At 32.1% G+C, this 24,481-nt stretch overlaps 3 protein-coding genes across 3 annotated transcripts; 1 reads left to right on the top strand and 2 right to left on the bottom strand.

Moving 5' to 3' along the window:
• Positions 1-10,472: 10,472 nt before the first annotated feature.
• On the bottom strand, positions 10,473-11,808 carry LOTGIDRAFT_201589 (hypothetical protein; the record flags this gene model as incomplete). The annotated part of the gene is made up of 1 exon (XM_009052494.1): positions 10,473-11,808. A coding segment is annotated over exon 1 (996 nt), but the record flags the coding sequence as incomplete, so codon positions are not given.
• Positions 11,809-12,026: 218 nt separating this feature from the next.
• Positions 12,027-16,851, top strand: LOTGIDRAFT_239012 (hypothetical protein). Its single transcript, XM_009052493.1, has 4 exons — positions 12,027-12,181; positions 13,037-13,204; positions 15,360-15,437; positions 15,706-16,851. Exons 1-4 carry the CDS (start codon positions 12,122-12,124, stop codon positions 15,727-15,729), a joined length of 330 nt encoding a protein of 109 aa, XP_009050741.1. The 5' UTR covers positions 12,027-12,121; the 3' UTR covers positions 15,730-16,851.
• On the bottom strand, positions 16,684-24,025 carry LOTGIDRAFT_142681 (hypothetical protein; the record flags this gene model as incomplete). The annotated part of the gene is made up of 9 exons (XM_009052492.1): positions 16,684-16,847; positions 17,373-17,440; positions 17,904-18,033; positions 18,426-18,540; positions 18,952-19,012; positions 19,894-20,025; positions 21,475-21,582; positions 22,261-22,384; positions 23,962-24,025. The coding sequence occupies 9 exons, from the start codon at positions 24,023-24,025 to the stop codon at positions 16,684-16,686; spliced, it is 966 nt and encodes a 321-aa protein (XP_009050740.1).
• Between the last annotated feature and the right edge of the window lie 456 nt (positions 24,026-24,481).

The following is a 24,481-nucleotide window of genomic DNA, read 5'->3' as shown; positions in this document are numbered from 1 at the left end:
ATATAAAAACCTATCTGTAATATATATAATAATACTATTTACTTGTTTATGTTGTTTATTTGATGTTTACTGTACAGGTGGTTAACGTTAGAAGTTTATTGAACGTGTTAATATAAAAACCTATCTGTAATATATATAATAATACTATTTACTTGTTTATGTTGTTTATTTGATGTTTACGGTACAGGTGGTTAACGTTAGAAGTTTATTGAACATGTTAAGATAAAAACCTATCTGTAATATATATAATAATACTATTTACTTGTTTATGTTGTTTATTTGATGTTTACGGTACAGGTGGTTAACGTTAGAAGTTTATTGAACGTGTTAATATAAAAACCTATCTGTAATATATATAATAATACTATTTACTTGTTTATGTTGTTTATTTGATGTTTACGGTACAGGTGGTTAACGTTAGAAGTTTATTGAACGTGTTAATATAAAAACCTATCTGTAATATATATAATAATACTATTTACTTGTTTATGTTGTTTATTTGATGTTTACTGTACAGGTGGTTAACGTTAGAAGTTTATTGAACGTGTTAATATAAAAACCTATCTGTAATATATATAATAATACTATTTACTTGTTTATGTTGTTTATTTGATGTTTACTGTACAGGTGGTTAACGTTAGAAGTTTATTGAACGTGTTAATATAAAAACCTATCTGTAATATATATAATAATACTATTTACTTGTTTATGTTGTTTATTTGATGTTTACTGTACAGGTGGTTAACGTTAGAAGTTTATTGAACGTGTTAAGATAAAAACCTATCTGTAATATATATAATAATACTATTTACTTGTTTATGTTGTTTATTTGATGTTTACTGTACAGGTGGTTAACGTTAGAAGTTTATTGAACGTGTTAATATAAAAACCTATCTGTAATATATATAATAATACTATTTACTTGTTTATGTTGTTTATTTGATGTTTACTGTACATGTGGTTAACGTTAGAAGTTTATTGAACGTGTTAAGATAAAAACCTATCTGTAATATATATAATAATACTATTTACTTGTTTATGTTGTTTATTTGATGTTTACGGTACAGGTGGTTAACGTTAGAAGTTTATTGAACGTGTTAATATAAAAACCTATCTGTAATATATATAATAATACTATTTACTTGTTTATGTTGTTTATTTGATGTTTACTGTACAGGTGGTTAACGTTAGAAGTTTATTGAACATGTTAATATAAAAACCTATCTGTAATATATATAATAATACTATTTACTTGTTTATGTTGTTTATTTGATGTTTACGGTACAGGTGGTTAACGTTAGAAGTTTATTGAACGTGTTAATATAAAAACCTATCTGTAATATATATAATAATACTATTTACTTGTTTATGTTGTTTATTTGATGTTTACGGTACAGGTGGTTAACGTTAGAAGTTTATTGAACGTGTTAATATAAAAACCTATCTGTAATATATATAATAATACTATTTACTTGTTTATGTTGTTTATTTGATGTTTACGGTACAGGTGGTTAACGTTAGAAGTTTATTGAACGTGTTAATATAAAAACCTATCTGTAATATATATAATAATACTATTTACTTGTTTATGTTGTTTATTTGATGTTTACTGTACAGGTGGTTAACGTTAGAAGTTTATTGAACGTGTTAAGATAAAAACCTATCTGTAATATATATAATAATACTATTTACTGTGTTATATTTTTAGAAATCACGTAATTCTCGGAGACGAGGGAGTAATGATGAAACAAGGCAGGGAATGATGTTAAAACACGGTCAAGATAATGTAAGATCTTTTGCTAATATAAAAAAAACATTTTGTGATTTACCGTCGAAATTTGAGCCTTCAAATCCACGTTTGTCCAGAAATATCTGATTAAAATGTTAAAATGTCGACTCATCATTTCTTGAGACTCTTACTCTAAATATACAGAAATGGGATGTGAAATTTCTTATTCAAGATTTTTTTGAAAGACTTTTTGTACATTTTGTAGTACTTCTGAAGACTATTTACAGTAATTATATTCAAGTCCCAAATCAACACCTGAAAATGGTGAACCATGCCCCATAAGTTATAAAGTTTAAATTTAATGTAGACCTGTTTTTTTCTTGTTTTTTATAGGCTGGTTATTTCAGTGGTCATAGAATGGACGGTAGATTATAATTTCTTTTCTTAAAATTTAAATATTCCATATCAAATTGTCATGTGTTCCATATTTGAAAAGCATGCCTGCTTTTTGCAGCATCACGGCATGCATTGTCTTTGTCCTGATGAGGATTGTATATCTGAAACATGTGCCAGTAGTATCAGATGAGCTCTAGCCAATTAACTATCATTAAGTCGTACATTAGAAAGTTTACCTCCATTGAGATATGTATCAGAAACAGTAGAATAGAATTAGCTCTATTAGATATATATCATTCTACTTTCATTTTATTTCTCTATTAGATATATATCATTCTACTTTCATTTTATTTCTCTATTAGATATATATCATTCTACTTTCATTTTATTTCTCTATTAGATATATATCATTCTACTTTCATTTTATTTCAGAAATTCCGAGAAAGAGGCCAGTAGAAAGATTACGATACCCGTCGATTGACGAACCGAAAAATTATTTGAATCATTTTCCTGAAGTGAGTGATGGATATTCCAATCTGTCGGTGTCTGAAGATCCCACACCAATATTACCCAATCAGAGTCTAGTTCAACCCGGTCTCAATCAGGTAAGGGGAGATTATTATTCAGATGAATTGTTAAAAAGATCTGGTCGTCTAGGTTATGTTTTTGAGGTTACAGATATCACTGATATCATAGAGATAATATAAATACAGAGAAATCTGTACAGACCACTCCATCTGATCATCTGACCACGTATTCTCAAAACAATCTTAGCTCTAGGAGATCCTAGAATCAATGTTTGAAGATATGAACCTAGGATATCTTATAATCAATGAAAGAAGATAAGAAGCTAGGATATCCTAGAATCAATGTTAGAAGATAAGAACCTAGGACATCCTAAAAACAATGTTAGACAATAAGAACCTAGGATGTCCCAGAATCAATGTTAGAAGATAAGAACCTAGGACATACTAGAATCAATGTTAGAAGATAAGAACCTAGGACATCCTAGAATCAATGTTAGAAGTTAAGAACCTAGGATATCCTAGAATCAATGTTTGAAGATAAGAACCTAGGATATCCTAAAATCAATGTTAGAAGATAAGAACCTAGGACATCCTAGAATCAATGTTAGAAGTTAAGAACCTAGGATATCCTAGAATCAATGTTAGAAGACAAGAAGCTAGGATATCCTAGAATCAATGTTAGAAGATAAGAACCTAGGATATCCTAGAATCGATGTTAGAAGATAAGAACCTAGGATGTCCTAGAATCAATGTTAGAAGATAAGAACCTAGGATATCCTAAAATCAATGTTAGAAGATAAGAACCTAGGATATCCTAAAATCAATGTTAGAAGATAAGAACCTAGGATATCCTAGAAACAGTGTTAGAAGATAAGAACATCCTAGGACATCCTAGCGCTAAGATCGTTTCGAGAATACGTGGCCTGTTTCCCTGTAAGTAAAAACACCACAGAAATACCCTGAAAATTGTACCACAGTCAATTCTGATAAATCATAGTCTTTAAAAATCTAAAATATCATTAAAGATGGGTTCCCTTGATTTCATTTATGAAATGTTAATATTTATATGAATAGAAAGTAGAGGTGTTCTAATGACTTGGAAAAATACCAGTTTGTCTCACATGTCCATAATTAATTCATAATTAGCTAAATTAGAAGATAATTACCTGAATTCCACCAATCAAGAAAGGTCAAAAAAATATAATGATATGATTAAGAATAAATGATAATTCATTAGAAACACCAATTAATCAAATAGTTTGCTTAATTTGACACTAACAAATGAGGAAACCCATCTTTAAGGTGGCCACAAGTTGACTGACAAATCGAAGCATCGAATAAATTCCATCATAGTTGTCATGAGTTATGCTTGGGTTGAGAAAATAAGCGTCTTCTAGCAGGCGTGACAGACTGAATGGTGGCAAGAAAAAAGACACAAGCAAAGAATGGAAACTGGCAAGATTAACCCAAAGAATAGCATGCCCGAAAGAATAGCATGCCCAAAAGAACCCCCTGACCTTTCTAGACGAAGTGAATGAGTGAATACGATGTGACTGAGTGAATACTATGTGACTGAGTGAATACGATGTGACTGAGTGAATACGATGTGAATACGATGTGACTGAGTGAATACGATGTGACTGAATGAATACGATGTGACTGAGTGAATACGATGTGACTGAGTGAATACGATGTGACTGAGTGAATACTATGTGACTGAGTGAATACTATGTGACTGAGTGAATACGATGTGACTGAGTGAATACGATGTGACTGAGTGAATACTATGTGACTGAGTGAATACGATGTGACTGAGTGAATACGATGTGAATACGATGTGACTGAGTGAATACGATGTGACTGAGTGAATACGATGTGACTGAGTGAATACGATGTGACTGAATGAATACGATGTGACTGAGTGAATACGATGTGACTGAGTGAATACTATGTGACTGAGTGAATACGATGTGACTGAGTGAATACGATGTGACTGAGTGAATACGATGTGACTGAATGAATATGTGATAATATTTTAATCTGATATTTTCAGGAGTTTTTTAAACCAGCTGTAATGAGAGGTAATAGTGTCCTGAGTGCTGCTTTCTCTGAACAAAGCGGATCCTCCAAATCAGAAGATTTGTCCACTTTTAGAGGTCTTCCTAGAGCCAGATTATTTTTTTAAACCAAGATCTTCCACTACTACGAATATTCAGGGTGTATCATAATAAGAGCCTCTCCCCAACCACCTCTATTCATCAACACCCTATCAGACAGATGGAGGCCACAAAAAATATTAAATACTCAGAGAGAAACTGAGATAAATACCTGTTCTGAATCTGAATCACTTTAGTTTTTGTCCAAGTCTATTATAGTTTATGCTGTGGATGGGGGAGGGGGGTGTTGGGTGGGGCTCTAATTTGTAACACCCTGTATATATCAAGGCATTCAACACCTCCTTAAAACATTTTGTGATAGTCTTCCATAACAATATATTATTTTGAAGATATGATGTCTAGAATCTCCACTGGTCTGAATGTATTCTATTGTATTGTATGAATAGCAATAAGGAATAGGAATTTCGTGCAATTTCAAGTAATTTATTTTCGTTGTGACAAGACATCGTCTTATATTGTCAACAAAGGTTTCAGATACATCATCCTCATCAGGACAATCTAATTTTATTTGATTTTCATTTTGTATTTTCTCTGATGGTGACTTCACTTGTCCACAATCTGACAGTATTTTTATGTATCTCATGTTTCTGGTTATTTAATATTTAATCAAAGTGAAGAAAATAAAGAGCAATATTTTACAAAGATAACAACTACCAGCTGGTTCTTGGACTAACCTCTTGATGTAAAGTTTTAATATTTAGATCTGGACTCAGTGGACTTAAAGAGACAGAGGCCCCATTTTTTTGATTAATGGTACCTTAGTCATACTGGAATTCTTTTGGCTAAACCAATCATTAATGGTGCTCAGTTTTAATTTTATTTTTGGTACAATATAATCGAAGGTATCATCTGTACTAGCAATTTATTTTTTGAATTATATTTTCATATATCTCAGTATTTCTGTAATATCAATAGACATTTTCTACAACTTGTATTTGTTTAAAGAAACCAGTCTGATTAAAATAAATCAAACTTTCATTTCGTTTTTGTATAAACTTTTATTTTTAATATGTCCACTTCAGTTAGGGTCTAACGACAGGCCGCTTGAACATTGATCAGTTTGATGAAACCACTGTCCAATCAAATTTCTTCTCTCTCCAAGAGTGGGATTTTGTGTAGCGAACCTAAGGTTTTCTAAGAAGCAATAGGCACTGAATGCACTTTATGTTTGTGTCAATCCAAGGGCTGGAGAAGGTAAGAATTTGATTGGTTGGCAGTGTCATCAAAATGAAGAATGTTCAAGAGGTCGCCTTGAGACCCTAACTGAAGTGATAAAAACGGGACAGTTTAGTCTTATTTTAAATATAAGAATATTTCTATACAATGTTGAGGTTTCTGTAATTTGATTTGTCACTATTGTTTAAAACCATTTTACTTTCGTTTTAATTTGCCGGAATCAGAAGAGTGTAAATAGATATACAATGGCTAGAAAACTTCTCATTGTTAAATATTATATTTGGTTATGTTTTGTAAATTGGGGATTATTAAATTTGTTATTTTTATTAAAATAATTCTGTAAAAAGTTTTCTGTTAATATTTCTCCCAGTTATATCATTCTAGAAAAGGCTGATGATATGAAAGAAGCATTATAAATAATAATTTGAATGGTATCTAATGGTTTAGTTACACCATTCCAGTTTTCAGTCAGATGTCTGTGGTTCCTGTAATTAGAAATATTTAACCTGATTATTGTAAAATCTACAGGCTGGAATAATTATAATATCTACCAAAGGTTTTTGTCATAGCTACATAATCTGGTTGAAAAATGGAATGGTTCAAATTAATGATATCAGTGTCCCTGAAAAGAATGCATTGTTTAATTCATCAATAGACCACTTTCCGTCACCTAGCTTTATTTTCCTTACCCACATAATAAAAATATGGCATTCAATAGCTAGGCCATGCCCTTTAAGAAAATCTTTGCCCCCACCCTACTGAAAAAATGAGATGACTTGAATGACTTGTTGCATCACATAGCTACCACCATCTTAACAACCTATGGCTCCACCCCTGAGACCCTGGGGTAGATATGGGCCTGACTGTTGGGGAGAGGAATGGCATATTGAATGGAGTTTTACGTCCTACTTTTCTGCACGATGTGGGCTAATGAAGACGGAAAAATAAGAAATAAGAAAAAAAGATTTATTTGGATAATGATAGTATACAAAGATTTGTGACCCAAAAAAACAAAATAAAACCAATCGCACAGAGTTAGAAAATGATAAACATGATGTAAGTCCGAATCACACATCAATAGACACAATTCATAGACAGACAAACAATATAAAAGTTGACTACATCAATAAATATTAACATCATAGAAAATACTTCAAAGGCCAAATAGTCATTTCCGCTGATAGAGCTCAATTACATTGTGAAAATTGTAAAATTGAGCTCTATCAGCTGGTAAAACTATATCCATATTCCAATCATGGCTTCCAACTACATCAATAGATAGTAACATCATAGAAAATACTTTAAAGGCCAAATAGTCATTTCAGCTTACAGAGCTCAATTAAGCTCTATCTGCTGGTAAACCAAATATTTAGCAAATTATATCCAAATTTCAATAGTGATTTACAACTACATCAATATAGTAATATCATAGTACAAACTGGAGTAAAAGGCTGAATAGTTCTACAGCTGATAGAGCTTAATTTTATTATGAATATTTCATGGATGCAAAATTGAGCTCTATCAGCTGGTAAAACTATATCTGTGTTCCAATCATGGCTTCCAACTACATCAATAGATAGTAACATCATAGAAAATACTTTAAAGGCCAAATAGTCATTTCATTTGATAAGAGCTTAAATTCTCATTCTGAAAATTGAGCTCTTTCAGCTGTAAAAACCAAATATTCGACAACTGTATGAAGTTTGAATTAACTATACATATATTATAGATAGCTGAAATTGTGGCTGACAACAATGAATAAACATCATAGAAGATACAGAAATATTAAACCAGAACCTGAAACATACATGATAGTAAATCACCTAAACCTGGTATACAGTGGTTATATTATTTATTTTACTAATAGAAATCTTGTATAGTCAATGATTGGATGACTAATTCACCTCAATAGGTAATGCATGGTTTTAACTTTTTATCTTTATACAAGTCTAGTTTAATCAATAAATCTGCACGAATCAATTCATCATTTCATCTTATAACAAGTTTTTGAATTTCAAACAGAGGGTGTGGTATATAGGGCTGGGTATCCATGACAAAATTGAGATACATTATCAATGGCAGACTACCCATCAAAAATCCATTAATAATCGAAATAATTCAATTGAGAAACCCTGTCAATACTCAATCAAAAAATGCAAATATTTTAAATTTCGTGGGTTATTTTTGTATCATAGAAGTATATTCTTGTTTTGATCAGTTATTATAGTTTATTGTGGGTATGTTTGTACTGAAGGGAAACTATGTAGAAGAGATTACTACTTGTTAACGGCTACAGTGTATAATTGATCATTTGGATTATTGTACCCAGCCCTAGTGGTTTAGATACAATCAATATAACTTATCATAAAACAATCTGATCATTTCCTTTTTCTCTGTAACATTCAAGTTTCAAGGCAACCGATCACAACAGAGATGTATTTGAATAAGCCTGTCTTCAGTCAATTCTGATCATTGATGATTGCAACTAGATGATCTAGCATATTCTAATATATTTTTAGCACAAACTAACAAATACTTGGATACTTCAGCGTACATGTATATTAATAATTACACCATTTATCATTATGATTATATACAGCAATTCAAATCTTCACAATGTCAAGATATTACAAACTTCATCTTCATAATGTCAAGCTATTACAAACTTCATCTTCACAATTTCAAGCTATTACATACTTCATCTTCACAATGTCAAGCTATTACAGACTTCATCTTCACAATGTCAAGCTATTACAGACTTCATCTTCACAATGTCAAGCTATTACAAACTTCATCTCTACAATGTCAAGCTATTACCAACTTCATCTTCACAATGTCAAGCTATTACAAACTTCATCTTCACAATGTCAAGCTATTACCAACTTCATCTTCACAATGTCAAGCTATTACAAACTTCGTTTTCACAATGTCAAGCTATTACAAACTTCGTTTTCACAATGTCAAGCTATTACAAACTTCATCTTCACAATGTCAAGCTATTACAAACTTCGTTTTCACAATGTCAAGCTATTACAAGCTTCACCTTCACAATGTCAAGCTATTACAAACTTCATCTTCACAATGTCAAGCTATTACAAACTTCATCTTCACAATGTCAAGCTATTACCAACTTCATCTTCACAATGTCAAGCTATTACCAACTTCATCTTCACAATGTCAAGCTATTACAAACTTCGTTTTCACAATGTCAAGCTATTACCAACTTCATCTTCACAATGTCAATAGTTTGACAACTTGACGTTGTGAAGATGTGATACAAGACAGATGGTTATTATTGTCAAGGTATTAGACAAAAGTAGTAATAACTTGACATTGTGAAGATGGGTAATGTATGGTTATATATTTAATTTCAGGTCCTTTATTTAAATATGATTCCTGATATTTAAGAAAATAAGATAAATTTTTAAGAATATATCGAAATAAGTTATCTGAATGCCTATTTCAAAATTCTAATGATTATTTTTATTTGTGTGTGAAAAAATGTTTATTATTCTGATTTTAACCTTTATATATTTTTCCTTCAAGAGCCTTGAAAATTATTTCAAAGAAATCTTAGAATGTAAGAGCATTTTGGCCAATTTGACGTCTTCTCAGGTCATAAAATATGAATACATACTGTACTATACTACTGTACTACTTGTACAATATTTAGAAAGCTCACGTTTTTACTTTTTACGTCAATATATTAAAATTGGAAGTTAATACACGATAAACAACATCTATTGAAAAAGACACATTGACCTTGGTTATCAATTTATCTCTGACTCTTTCAGTATATATCAATCTAAAAACTACGCTGCGTCTGTCAAAATCTTTCATGTCACCAAACACACTGGAATAAGCTGTTCATATTTAAAAACAATCGGTATATTTGATTTTCATTTAAAAATCCTCCTCACAAATCCATCACATATCTTTATCCATCAGAAAATAAACAAATGAGGATTATATCAGTTCTTTTTGATCATTTTATATAACACAAGACAATAATTATGGGATAAAACACACTTCTTTAATACATTATGTATTAATAATAATTATAATTATTGTCTTGTGTTATATATGTGCTCCTCACTTGTAAATGTCATTCAAATCTTTGATAATTTTAAATGTTTGTCCAACAACATTTTCTCCTCTTCATGAGAACCTCTGGATTTTCACTGTCTTTTAGTATTCCGTGCTGCAACCTCTCGATGTTGTCTTTTTACCGCCATTTAAATCTGTTTCTGGTCCTGACGGCACCTTACTGTTGACAGTTCCGTCTGCATTTTGATAAATAATCATCTCCCGTTTGGTAATATTGCTCCCTCCGTCTGTACTCATCCCCATATCAGACTTCTGACTGGTCACGTTGGTCGACCCATAATACTCATGTCGAATATTGACTGAGTTATTCTCTTTCTCTGGTTGCTCGGTAACAGAAACCACCAATGAACATTCAGGTACTGGAACGACGTAGCCTCTTCTGTCCAGTAAGCTTGGAACAGTCGGGCCACAGAGTACCGTCATACAATTCTTGATGATGGAACCTTTACTGTAAGGGTTGAAATTATCTTGACCACGCTTTGACGTGAACGAACCTTTTATATCTTCATTGGTTGTTTGTTCGGAAGTGGCCAGGTACGTGTGGAATCCAGCTAGACCAATAATAGACCAGACGGAGAAAAAGCATATCACGGCTTCCACGATACTAGCAGGGGAACTCTTCAAAGCATTCAGAAAATTGTCTTGTTGGGCTCTCAGAATTAAATGAGTTAAAACACAGGCAAAGATATAAATACACAATACAGACAACGAGAGAATAAATAAATAGAAATAGCGATAATTTCGCTTTCCGACACAATTTCCGACCCAGGGACAATGGTGATCAAAACGTTCCACACAATTATCACATAAACTACAATGTGAGGCTCTCGGTGGTCGAAATATTTTACACGTAAAACAATACTTCAGTTTAATAACTTGACCTTTGACTACAACTTCTCGAGTTCGTGGGGGAGGTCGGTACGTTCCGGGGGAATTAGTATTCGGAACTTCAACCTGTTTTTCAATCTCAGCAGCTTCGTCCGGAGTTGACCTCGGAATCACTCCAGGATCACTAAAACTCGTTCGGAATAATGTGCTCATGACAAAGATAAAAAGAACGGCTCCGATTGCTGGAATCGCAGGCGTCACGTGAACAGCCAAATAAACACAATCGAAACCAAAAAATAATCCAGTTGTAACAACAATCAAGGAACAGGTCAAGTAAAAAATGCCGCTCTGTTTCGCCATCATGATACGTCCATTACAATAAAACTTATTTTTCCCTGGAAACACTTCGTATTTTCGTACAGTTTTCGTCATGTTAGATTTGTTTTTGAGTGACTCAATCCTGACTGGTATGGGATCCGTGGTAACCGGTACCACAGGCACAGAATAAGAATTACCCCTTCCACTCATCTATATCTATCCAACTGACCACCATTTTGAACAGACGTCAAGTTCAAAGGACATCATCTAATCTTGTTTATCTGAACAAGCCACTCCTATATTTTTTTTTCGTAAGTCCTAACAACCAACAGACTTGTCAAATGACAAATGTCGGGCCTCGGTACTTTACTTTTAACTTGGCCCCAGCTTCTTGGATCTACATCTACGTCCCCTTTTCTTTCTCACTTTCACCAAAAGAACTTTTCTTTTTCAAACAGTCATGGTTTAAATTGTGAAATTTGACGTCTGGGTGTCAAAAATAAAGAAAAATCACAAGATCAATTTTTTCGTCATAACAAATTAATTCTCGGTTACGTATAGATTGTAAAATTAATACATTACTGAATATTAGAAAACGAAGTATTTATTTCTGACAATAATTCAAACTGAAAAGAAAAATTTAAATCTTTATGTATTTGGAATTTTATTTTGACAAAGACGGTAAGTTTTAAAATGAAAAATAAAAGAGTTGAAATAAATTATAATACTTCCCCGAAAATTTGTACGACACCAATTAAACGTCCTTGACCTTTCAGTTGAAGAAAATAAAAATAAAAGTAGAGATTCTAACAACTGTTGGCTTTTTGATAGAATTAAACTTGACGAGGAGTGAATCTAGGAAGATGGGATTGTGTCTGCCATGTTTAAATGGTTCGGCCGATGATTATGAGCAGCCTGATCCGGTATGGTTTTATTTCAATTTTTGTTTCATTTTCACTGTTCTCTGACCGAATTTTTTTTTCTCCATATGTATTGAAATATCAATTACAAAATACAGTATTTAATACTACTGAGAGTCTTGGATTGCCTTTAGGTTGATGAAAATGTCAACCACTGGAAAAGTTATAATTTGTAAACATGATTTTACAGAAGGGAATTTTCAGTGCGAAAAATAGGTCATTTTTAAGGGAAGTTTGTCTTTTTTAAATGTAAAATTAATGAACCTTACATTTCTATGGACCTGAAGACATTCTTAGACAAATGGCATAAAGTTTAAAACTTTATTTTGAATATTTATGAAATGAGAGAAAAATTCAATTCAAAGCTCAATGTATACAGAGAGTAGAAATGTTGATGACTGATGACTGAAGTCAGTGAAAATAGCCTGGGGCTAATGACAATGTTATTCCTTGTCAAAAACTGACATTGAATAAAAACTTGTATTGTACTGATGCAGGGATTCAACTTGTTGTTGTTGTTAAAGTGATACTATGTCTTAGAATAAACATAAAATTTTAAAATTTTAAACTTGACCAATAAGATCATATATTCATCAGTAGATATACCTGGTGTCATAAATAACATAACAGGATCCTTATATAATCTGATAAATCAAAAAACTTAGTAAAAATGCAATTAACTATCGAAAAAAGTTTAATATTATGATTGGTAAATGAGATTAGCGGTACATGAGATTAGCGGTAAAGTTGACTGGTATTCCAAACTAGACCAGATACAAGATGTTTAGGTCTACCTATTGTGTAGATTAAAATATGTTGATGAGACTACTGTCATGGGTAAATTAATCATGTTTTCAGGAAGAAAGAAGAAGGCAAGCCGCAGTGGCAGCAGAACAGAGACAAAAAACAGAGGAAAGTCGTGGAGTTAAAGACCCTGAAGCTTTGAAAAGAAAACAACAAGAACGAGAAAAGATTGAGAAAGAGGCTGAATCTCGCGGAATGACGGGTCAAGGAGAGGGTTTAAAGGTTCAGTTATTATTTATCTTTTTCAATTTAAATTCACCCCCAGACCCCCAGGGGCCAGTACTTTGCCAACCTATCCTTTTTTTTGTCTGTAATTAGACAAAATAACAATTGAATCAGTGTATGTAATTGCTTGTAAACACTCTAGAAGGCACAAATCTTGATTGATTTTGACGAAACTTGACATGCGTGTTTGTTATTAATCAAGGATGAACGCTATTGAAAATCAGAAGAATCGAAAAATATTTAGTATGAGTTATTGCCCTTGTTCTTGAAAACATGTCCTTTTTTTTAACACTCTAGACGGCACACTTCTTGCCAGACAAAACTTGGTAATGTTATTTAATATCGCCTCAAAAAGTTCAAAAGAAGTGTATGACTGAAGGTTGAATTTTTCATACTGGTGATTGTTACTGTACTGGTACTGCCTAATATTTCTTTTTAAAATCAAAGCTGCAAATAGGCGTATATTCCCTTGCCTGGCAAGCTGTCTTTGTAAAGGTAATCCTCAGAGAAATTTGAGTGGTTTCTGTATTTTCTGTAATTTACATTTACAGACTGTTCTGTTGATATTTTGACCTGTCTGGTATGCTCTGTGTGTGAATGAAATCAAATGTTATTATCTATTTCAGTGGCAAGTTAGCTGATGATAAATCTGTAAAAACTAATAGAGAGAAATTTGTACAAACTATCTTCCATGTGATTTGTATATTATTATTAATTTGTTTGGGTGGGGATGATAATCTAGTTGTTATATATGTTTCTGTTCTGACCCTGGACTGTTTAGGATTATAGACCCTGGTTTCACAGGATCCTTGTAAAATTGTTGACCATTTTATCTTAGCTACAGACAGTGATGACATCAGTCAAGGTATTGAGGATGAATTTCTTCCCCAAGATAAATAGTTCCGACCACCACTTATAATTTTTTATGTCTAAATTTTCTTGAACACTCTCTGAGAGGTTTGCGGCTATGCTCTGCCACGTCTCAACCTCAACAGTTGTTCCCCCATGGAGTCAGTCTGCCCTATATTTGTACCCCCAGTCTCAAGAGGCTGGCACCCTGTCACTGGCTGTAGATATTGTTAATTAGATTGACTAATGCTCAGAAGACTTCTATTACTAACCAAATATTCATTTTCAAGTTCTTACTGCATCTAATACCTTGACTGTAATAACCATCTTTCTGTATCACAGAAGTTTTTATATGCATCGATTTGATTGAATTATATGCTATTGAAGACAGCCAATCAGAGCTCTCGATAGAATGTCTGAATGTTTACAGTCTTTCTATCGTGGGCACTGATTGGCTATATTCTCTGGTGTACAACCCAATCAAATGGCTGATACAAGAAAGGTGACTATTGCAACTTGACATTGTGAAGATGTATCGAAGCTGTAGATATTATTTGTTAGATTTAACTAGGTGTTTTATGAAGTCACTGTTGCAAAATCATCTACGAATATTCGAGAGCCTTTGTGATATTATAAAAAATTGATGGAATTGCAAGAACCACAAACATGACTGTAAATTGGAATGGTGTAAATCAATAAAACTCGATTCTTTAAGATTTTTAACTAAGATGAATATAGAAGTTTTTATTAGTAAATATTAATACAAGTTTACTAGTTACTAATAAACTTGTAAATAAAATAATATATTTCTATTTTACTATTCAGATCATAATATAATACTTCATATTTCGTTTTCTACAGTTTCTGTGGATTATTTAAACTAGATGAATAAAGTAACCCATAGAAAAATAACAAACAAAATATGAAGAGCGGTAATTTGAAAATTAATGCTTTTTAACCAAAATTAGCAGATGTCATGATACATCAAAATCAAACTCTTTATGGTCAGCTTGGTTGATCGTATAAAATTTCTTTGAGTTTTTTTGAAAAGTTAATGCCACTGTGAAATGCCCAAACACCACAATGTACCATTTCACATTTCAGTCTTCTGAATCTCATGCCTTCAATCATATCAAACATGTATGGTTCTTACATTGAAATAATACACACAAATGTAGTTCACAACCATTTTGAATCTCTCCCCTCGACTTAATAAATCAAATTTTGATATAGGTTATTTCAACTAAGCTTTCAATTCATATTGTAATTTGAAGGTTTTAGGGAAATATTATAGTCTTTTCAGATTCAACTTGAAGCCGAGGAAGAGATTCAAAATGGCTGTGATCTATGTTCGTATGTGTATTATTTCTATGTAACAACTGTACGTAGTTTGATATGTCTGTCAACACGAACTATTCTCTTTCTATATTAATATGGAATGGTGCAAATTGCTGCTATATGTAACCGAGATACACTTAAATAGTTTCAGAATCTTCTCCCTCCTTCTCCACTCCTTGATCTTGTTTCCATGTACGTAACCAAGGTGATCAAAATATTATTATTATTGTGAAAAATTTATACTTTTGTTATCTTGAATAAATTAATATAAAATTATTATCTTCTGTAGTTTAATTATTATATTATTACAGTCTTCGTTAGAAACAATGGCGTAGTTAACCATCACTTATTTTCTGTCTTTCCTTACTCACAAAAGTCAGCTTCATTTACAGTAAAAAAATGGAGGTTTACTTCCAATTTTCTCCACCTGATTGATTTCTGTTAGATTTTCGGCTGATAACTCTTCACCAGATTGAGTTATTGAAGACAGACAACACCATGCAGTGTGCAATGAGGGAGATTTCGTCGGACTACATTCAATAATAAAAGTTGATGTCCTATGGTACAAATTGATGTTATCAATATCTAAGATAAACACATGAAAAATTTAGAAAACCTCAATCCCGTTAAGAAATAGAACAACAGGCAACAGATAAATTATAACCAAATTGAGACAACAATTAAATTCTCAGAAATAATAACACAATTAACTTTAAATAAATGCTTCCATTATTTCTTTTTTTCAACAGTATTTTAACATAAACAATTTCCCTAAAATAAAATCATATCATACAACTCATATAAATGCTTCTATTTATCTGTCAGTATTTGAACATTCTAAACCCAACAATTTACTTTCTCCAATAAACTTCAACTCAAACAGAGCAATAAATTCTTTTAAATTAACAGACATATTTATAATAATTATATTAAACTTAAGTAAATACTTTGATTATTTTTCACAAAGCCAATTTCTATGATTATTAATACCTCACTTCCAAAATAAATAAATGCCTTTAAATTAACATAAAATTTGCATAAATTATAATATTTCTATAGTAAATTAACATAATAATTGTCTTAATTATTCCAATATCCCAATGAATTTTACATTTTACATAATGCTAAATTATATTTATTTCAAATCTGTAGAAAATTCAGAAATTAATAATTTTGTCTCAAGTCTGCATCATACAATATTTTAATTGTTCACGGAAGAACTCAAATAATTCAGAAAATATTTTATCAAAAGTTAAAAACATAATTTCCGTAATATTAAATACTGTTAATTATTTCAATAATCGTTCACGAAGAAGATTTTCCAATTTGACGGCATCAACTCCAAATTTCCTGATGCCTTCTGCTAATTTCTCTGTTGCCATGGCATCTTCATTCAATTCCCATCTGAATACATTTTCATCTACAGTCACTTTTTCTATCTTTTGAGACTTGGCTGAAAAATAATATTAAACAATTCAAACATGATGTTAATATTTCTTTTTTCAAATTTCAAATATGACAAATTCATAGAAGGAAACTTTTATTGGGTTTATCAACTCGGCATCCATTTTAACCAGTCTATATTTTTTTATGTTTCTACTAACAAAATTTGAGTAATCTTTTTAATGACATATTAGAAAGACAAGTTATAGATTAATAAGATAATTATTATGGATGAATATTTCTAGATAATTTAGACAATATAGATGCTAAGTTGTTTTGTTTTACCAACCTCATTTCCATTCTACCAATTTAATTGGTCAGATTGAAATAACACCAATCACATTTCTACGCCCCCAAAAAACGAAGTGAAGTGAGCTTAGTTTAATAAGACCATGTCAAAACCTGTATTCAGGATATGATGAAATGAGCCCTGTCTTGTTAGAGCCACTGGTTATTCACATATCATATTGTAGAGGCCACGCTATTATTCTACTCTCCACCAAACATAATAACAGAGGTAAATCACATGACCTACCTGACTCTACACTGAGTTGTGTCTGTAACTCATCATTAGATTTCGATAATTCATCCAATAATTTAGGTCTATAATATATAAACATCAGAAAATATGATATGAAAGAACCAATTTTTACAAGGATAACAATAGGTTCATGAGGATCTTTTCTACCAGCTGGTCCTTGGCCAAACCTCTTGGTAATGATTTTACAAGGATCCTTTCTACCAACTGGTCCTTGGCCAAACCTCTTGGTAATGATTTTACAAGGATCCTTTCTACCAACTGGTCCTTGGCCAAACCTCTTGACATTGATATTACAAGGATAACAACTAAGGTTCACAGACAACTGAGTTTTAGAAAATACAGTCTACCAGTTGTTCCTTGGCAACCATCTGGACATTGATGTTTCCTGGATTATCAAAAAGTTACCTGTATGTGTAATGAAACATTGTGTTTAAATAATAAATAGAAGTCTATATCTATAAAACTGTTGGTTATTAACATATTGTGATATATCTAAATATCTTACAAGGTTAAGGTTTAACTTACGATATAGTTAGTAGATCACATCCAGCTAGACCTATAATCTGTCCTGTATTTCTAAACGATGCCCCCATCACCACTGTCTTATATCCGTATTTTTTATAATAGTTATAAATTTTAGTTACACTCTGTACTCCTATAATATACAATATTAAAACAGAAATTTCAAAAACATGTTGTAACTCAGAGATCTTCAGACAACTGACTTATTCTCATCCTGCATCCCTACTGTAGTTACTCAGAGATCTTCAGACAACTGACTTATTCTCAGCCTGCATCCCTACTGTAGTTACTCAGAGATTCAGGCTATGCAATCATCAGACAAGTGACCTATTCAAGCCTATGTCCTTACTAAAGTTCATCTTCAGGTGAAGTGAGGAAATATTGTACAAGAATGACAATGTAGATTGTTGAAATGTTGTTTACAATAAAACTAAGTAAGTAATATACCATAAAATTGTGTTCTGTTATTTAATGTGATCTCTATCCATAAATGTCCTAAATGTCGCTTAAGGATTATAATATTACCTGGATCTTCAAGAGGTTCGTAAGATTTTTTATCTGTATTCTTAACGAACCAATCAAATATTCTTCCAACAAACGGTGAAATTAACGTAGCTTTTACATCCCCGCATGCTATAGCCTAGAAATATAGAAACATCATTGAAATAATCTCTCTAGCTAAGGAAGATCACTCTAAGTTAAAACATTTCTAGTTTACTATATACCTGTATTTTAACAAATTAATTAACAAAATTAAAGATAGCTCCTAGTCTGAATGGATGAAAATATAAAATTAATCAATGAAATATAGTAGTTTATTTGGAAACGGATGAAAAATTTATATCATGAGTAATAGTAAATGAACATTCACAAGTTAAAATCTAGAATATATTGTATCATTATAATTTTACACAACTTTTATACATGGCTGTGAAGCCTTATTCTAATTTCACGTCAGTGCTGGTTGGTAAGCCGAGGTTCTGGTGACTGAAAAACTATGCTATCCTTCATGTCCATAACCAAAAAGAAAAACGAAAGGAGATCCACTCACCTGGTGAAAATTAAAGATCAGAGTCATGTTACAATGGATTCCACATTCTGATTCTAAAATTCTACAAAAAATCAACAAAACATTGTTAGAATAAAATGATAAAAATATCTTAGACAGATAGCTGACAAAGGTAACTAGAGTTGGCAAGTTTTGTCCAGAAATGCCTGGTTAAAACCGTCCTGTTGAAAACCCCTTGACTGGACAAAAGTGGTAAAAACTAACTAAAGGTTTAATCCACCTACTGCTATTCATCAACTGAGCCATCGTTTCGTATCTTATATCTACATCCAGTATCTATGTGGAGCTAGAGGATCTTTATACTAATTTTACTTTCAGTTTCTAATCACTAAATCTTGTTAACAAAAACAATGTTACAGTACATTAAATACAAATTTTCTCATGTTAAAATGTGGTCTGAAAAACAGAGGCCAGAATTGCCATCACTATTTTTCAATTCAAGTTTGTTACATTTAGGAGAATAAGTAAAATATACCATGTTTAAAGATCCATTTTCCAGAATTTTGGTTGAAATGAATCTAATTTTACAACCTCTACAGAATAACTTTGATCTCTGAATTAATAATAGGCCAATCAAATTATGCGACTGGAAAACGGGTTCTGATGTTCCAGACAAAACAAAACAATGAGAATTCATATATAACTCATATTCTCTATTGAACGTGAAAACTCAGAAGAATAATGGTGGTCAAGAAGATAATGACCTTATAAACAGACCATTATACAGTAAGATTTTCTGGATGTAAACTGTACCCTACTGAAAGATTGGTGTAAAACAATATTTACTTACCAGTGGGGTTTCTACAAGGGGGATATGGGGGGCTTGCCCCTCCAGAAAAGAGACTGGCTGTGGTTAGGCCCCCATTTTCAAAATGTTTATCATTTTACATAATGAAAGAATAGCCTGTAGCCACTGTTACTTACTTAGCAGCCTGTATTCCCTCCCAGGTTGATGATAGTTTAATTAGAATTCTCTCTTTACTGACGTTATTCTCTTTATATAAACTAATCAACTGTTTAGCTTTCTCCACCATTGCCTTTGTGTCGAACGACAGTCTGAATATTACAGAAAAAAACTGAATATATATCACAAAACTGATAAAAATGTAATGTTCCATACATGTGAGAAATTCTAATCGTAATATTCTACAAAGAACAGGATCCAGTGGATTAAAATAAACCCATAAAATAACATAGCTATACAGTTAAATAACATAGCTATACAGTTAAATAACAGCTATACAGTTAAATAACATAGCTATACAGTTAAATAACATAGCTATACAGTTAAATAACAGCTATACAGTTAAATAACATAGCTATACAGTTAAATAACATAGCTATACAGTTAAATAACATAGCTATACAGTTAAATAACATAGCTATACAGTTAAATAACATAGCTATACAGTTATACAGTTAAATAACATAGCTATACAGTTAAATAACATAGTTATACAGTTAAATAACATAGCTATACAGTTAAATAACATAGCTATACAGTTAAATAACATAGCTATACAGTTAAATAACATAGCTATACAGTTAAATAACATAGCTATACAGTTAAATAACAGCTATACAGTTAAATAACATAGCTATACAGTTAAATAACAGCTATACAGTTAAATAACATAGCTATACAGTTAAATAACATAGTTATACAGTTATACAGTTAAATAACATAGCTATACAGTTAAATAACATAGCTATACAGTTAAATAACATGGCTATACAGTTAAATAACATAGCTATACAGTTAAATAACATAGCTATACAGTTAAATAACAGCTATACAGTTAAATAACATAGCTATACAGTTAACTAACATAGCTATACAGTTAAATAACATGGCTATACAGTTAAATAACACGGCTATACAGTTAAATAACAGCTATACAGTTAAATAACATAGCTATACAGTTAAATAACATAGCTATACAGTTAACTAACATAGCTATACAGTTAAATAACAGCTATACAGTTAAATAACAGTTTGTATGAAACACATCATAAACAAATATCAAATTCCACATATTTAACAAGTTTTTGTGTTAATTTTTTAAGGGAAGGGTTGAGCTGGTCGATATATCAATATATCGTTCTCAAAATATACACCTGTATAGTAATATATATCGTTTGATTAAAAAGTTCTGAAATACCATTATAAATGGTAGTAACCGGTATGTCATATTGTCATATTTTAGTCCAGATTTGATCATCTACACAATTCTAACCAATAACTAGATGTTTGAAACAGATGTTTCAAGATGTTTTTAAGCGATATTTATTGTTTTTCCTTACATTTATAATTTCTAGATAGAAAAACAATATTTTGTATCAAAAACCATTAAAACTATACTCAATAAATATCACTATATATATACCCATATCATGATATATTGATGATAAATACGGTGATATCAACTTGAACCAATATTGCCCAGCCCTAGAATAGAGCTGAACCCCAACTAGCTCCCCAAAAATAACAGCATCAATTCTCACCTGGCATCAACCTCAGTAGAAACTCTTCCAGGGATAATCTTTAATATTTCCATTCCAAAATTAATACAAACTTTATCCATGGCGTGACTCAACTGGGCTTCGACGTCACTGGAAAAAATTATTGTTTTAAATCATTGTCATTTGGACTTATCAATAAATAAATGGGACATTGATTCACTTTATCTAAATAGCTTGGTATGAGGTGGTTTTACAAAGAGAGGAAACTGAAATAGTCTGATATGTTGAAGACTACGTATTAAACAGAGGACTGTTTATAATTAACAGAAAACTAAGAATTAGATCAAACCTGAATCTTTAGGTTAACAACATACAATCAACAGAAGAATTAAAATCTCACTGTGGTAATTATTATCAACTCCAAAAAACTTTTAAAACAAATACCCAAATTAATAACACAATCAAGAGTTAGAGTCAACTTGACACTTTTTATGGATTGAGACTATGGGAGTATTATCAAGTATCGATACAAGTCTTGGTAATATGATGATAAAATATTGACATTCATTCGCTTTCTGATACCTGGACATACCAACTTGAGCATGCGTATTCTTATGTTATTATAATATGGCGCTCGATATGAGCCTGAATAAATGTGTTTTAGATGAATTCCATATACGATACGTGTATCATTGTATGTAGTATCAGGATACGTTGATATATGGTGCCATTGATAGAAACAGATGCCTGTGTGCCTGCACAACACCTATCAATAACAATCCCAACATTTGGTTAAAATGGTATCAAAAAGGTCAAGGCATAGCTTACCTTCCTTTTTCCTTTCCGTATGAGACAGCTTCATCAATCAGTTTCTGATATGATTTCATACCAGCTGCAGCCAGAATCAACGAAGGGTTAGTCGTAGCATCTGTTGGTTTAAACTTCGCCATGGCTGAAAAAACAAATTACCAGATCAAGAGAGAGCAGAAAACAATTTGATTTCTGATTTGTTTGGTCAGGTATAAATTGATCTGATTGTATCTGATGATTGTGACCTTATAGTAACTGTGGTTGGTGTCGCTTGTAGCAGCAGACCATGCTTACTCTTTTCGAAACACCTGATGATAACTTCTCTTTGGAGGAGTCCACTAATATACAACTTTGATGAGATTTTGATTAATAGAATTGTCTTGCTTGTACTGATTTTTTTATTTTACTGACAACAAAGACAACCCTGATTTAGAAAATGTACTCTCCTGAACTTCTTTAACACTGTATCATATTGATAGGAAAAGCACATGTCGTGAAGGAGAGTCCATCCAATAATAAGGGGTTTCAATTCGATGACTGGTAGACTATTTACATTCTTTCAAGACTGAATGCTTTACTTTAAATTTACTCAGGTGATTTTGCTACCAATGCAGCTAACTTTGGGAGAAACAAGATCCTGATGTGACTCAATGCCTAGAAACAAGATTCTGATGTGACTCAATGCCTAGAAACAAGATCCTGATGTGACTCAATGCCTAGAAACAAGATCCTGATGTGACTCAATGCCTAGAAACAAGATCCTGATGTGACTGACTCAATGCCTAGAAACAAGATCCTGATGTGACTCAATGCCTAGAAACAAGATCCTGATGTGACTCAATGCCTAGAAACAAGATCCTGATGTGACTCAATGCCTAGAAACAAGATCCTGATGTGACTGACTCAATGCCTAGAAACAAGATCCTGATGTGACTCAATGCCTAGAAACAAGATCCTGATGTGACTGACTCAATGCCTAGAAACAAGATCCTGATGTGACTCAATGCCTAGAAACAAGATCCTGATGTGACTCAATGCCTAGAAACAAGATCCTGATGTGACTCAATGCCTAGAAACAAGATCCTGATGTGACTCAATGCCTAAATGAGCCAGTTCGGAACTTTAGGCTACTTTTCCTACTTCCACCTAAGGATAAACAACATCAATTCAACATGGCAGTCTATGGAAAAGGTTCTTATACAAAGGGTTTACTACATTTACAATCGTCAGACTGGTGATATACAACAGACAAAACATTCTTTAGACAACGTTCTAAATGATAAATGGATATCTGTAGATGTAGAAACCCTTTATATTATATCATTTTCCGTCGTGGCCATAGACTGCCATGTTAAATCAATGTTTTTATCTCGAGGCGAAAGAAGGGATTAAGCGTGGTGTACATGCATACATATAGTTCCGAAACTTACTTACATTTGATAAGTCTGTAGTAGTGTAGGCATATGGAATATAAAGCCATGTTTTTTTTTTGACAAAATAATGTCATGTCATTCATATGAGGAATATTTGAGTAGAAAAAACTAAAAGGATAACAATAACCAAGTTTGTTTTGATCTTTCCCATGCTGAGTCAGCAAAAATTGACAATAAATAATAGTGTCAGAGTACGTCGGACTATAGTCAGAGTTTTACGGACTACAACACACTTCACCAAAATGACGCTACTAAAATTTGGAGTAAAAATTTGAGCAAAACAAACCTTCGAAGTCACCAGTATCGGCGACTACAGTCGTTATTGCCTTTAATTGGTCCAAGGAAGACATCGCCTGCTTTTTAGCCTCTGACATAATAGAATAATTATACAATACACGATGAACTTTTAATTTTCCGGCCTTTCACTGAATTGTACTTGACGAGACTACAGCAGTTCCGGTCGAGTTACCCGTCCTTGACATTTATTAACCAATCATAACGTCAGGTTTTCACACTTAGTTTAGAATGAGATAACCGGTTTTGGTGTCAATGAAACAGTGCAACTTGTACACAAGAATCAGCACACTACGGCAGCTCTCGTGATTCCTCTAAAGTTTAATATGTAGTAGAAAGCTAGTTGAACTATCACCCTACTCTTCTAGACTACACCCTACCCTTCTAGGCTACACCCTACTCTTCTAGGCTAGACCCTACTCTTCTAGGCTACACCCTACCCTTCTAGACTACACCCTACTCTTCTAGACTACACCCTACCCTTCTGGACTACACCCTACTCTTCTAGAATA

The sequence above is a fragment of the Lottia gigantea genome (assembly GCF_000327385.1).
Source record: "Lottia gigantea unplaced genomic scaffold LOTGIsca_184, whole genome shotgun sequence".
NCBI classification, from domain to species: domain Eukaryota; kingdom Metazoa; phylum Mollusca; class Gastropoda; family Lottiidae; genus Lottia; species Lottia gigantea.
Note: the sequence above shows the minus strand (reverse complement) of the source record. Positions and strands in the feature narration are given on the sequence as shown.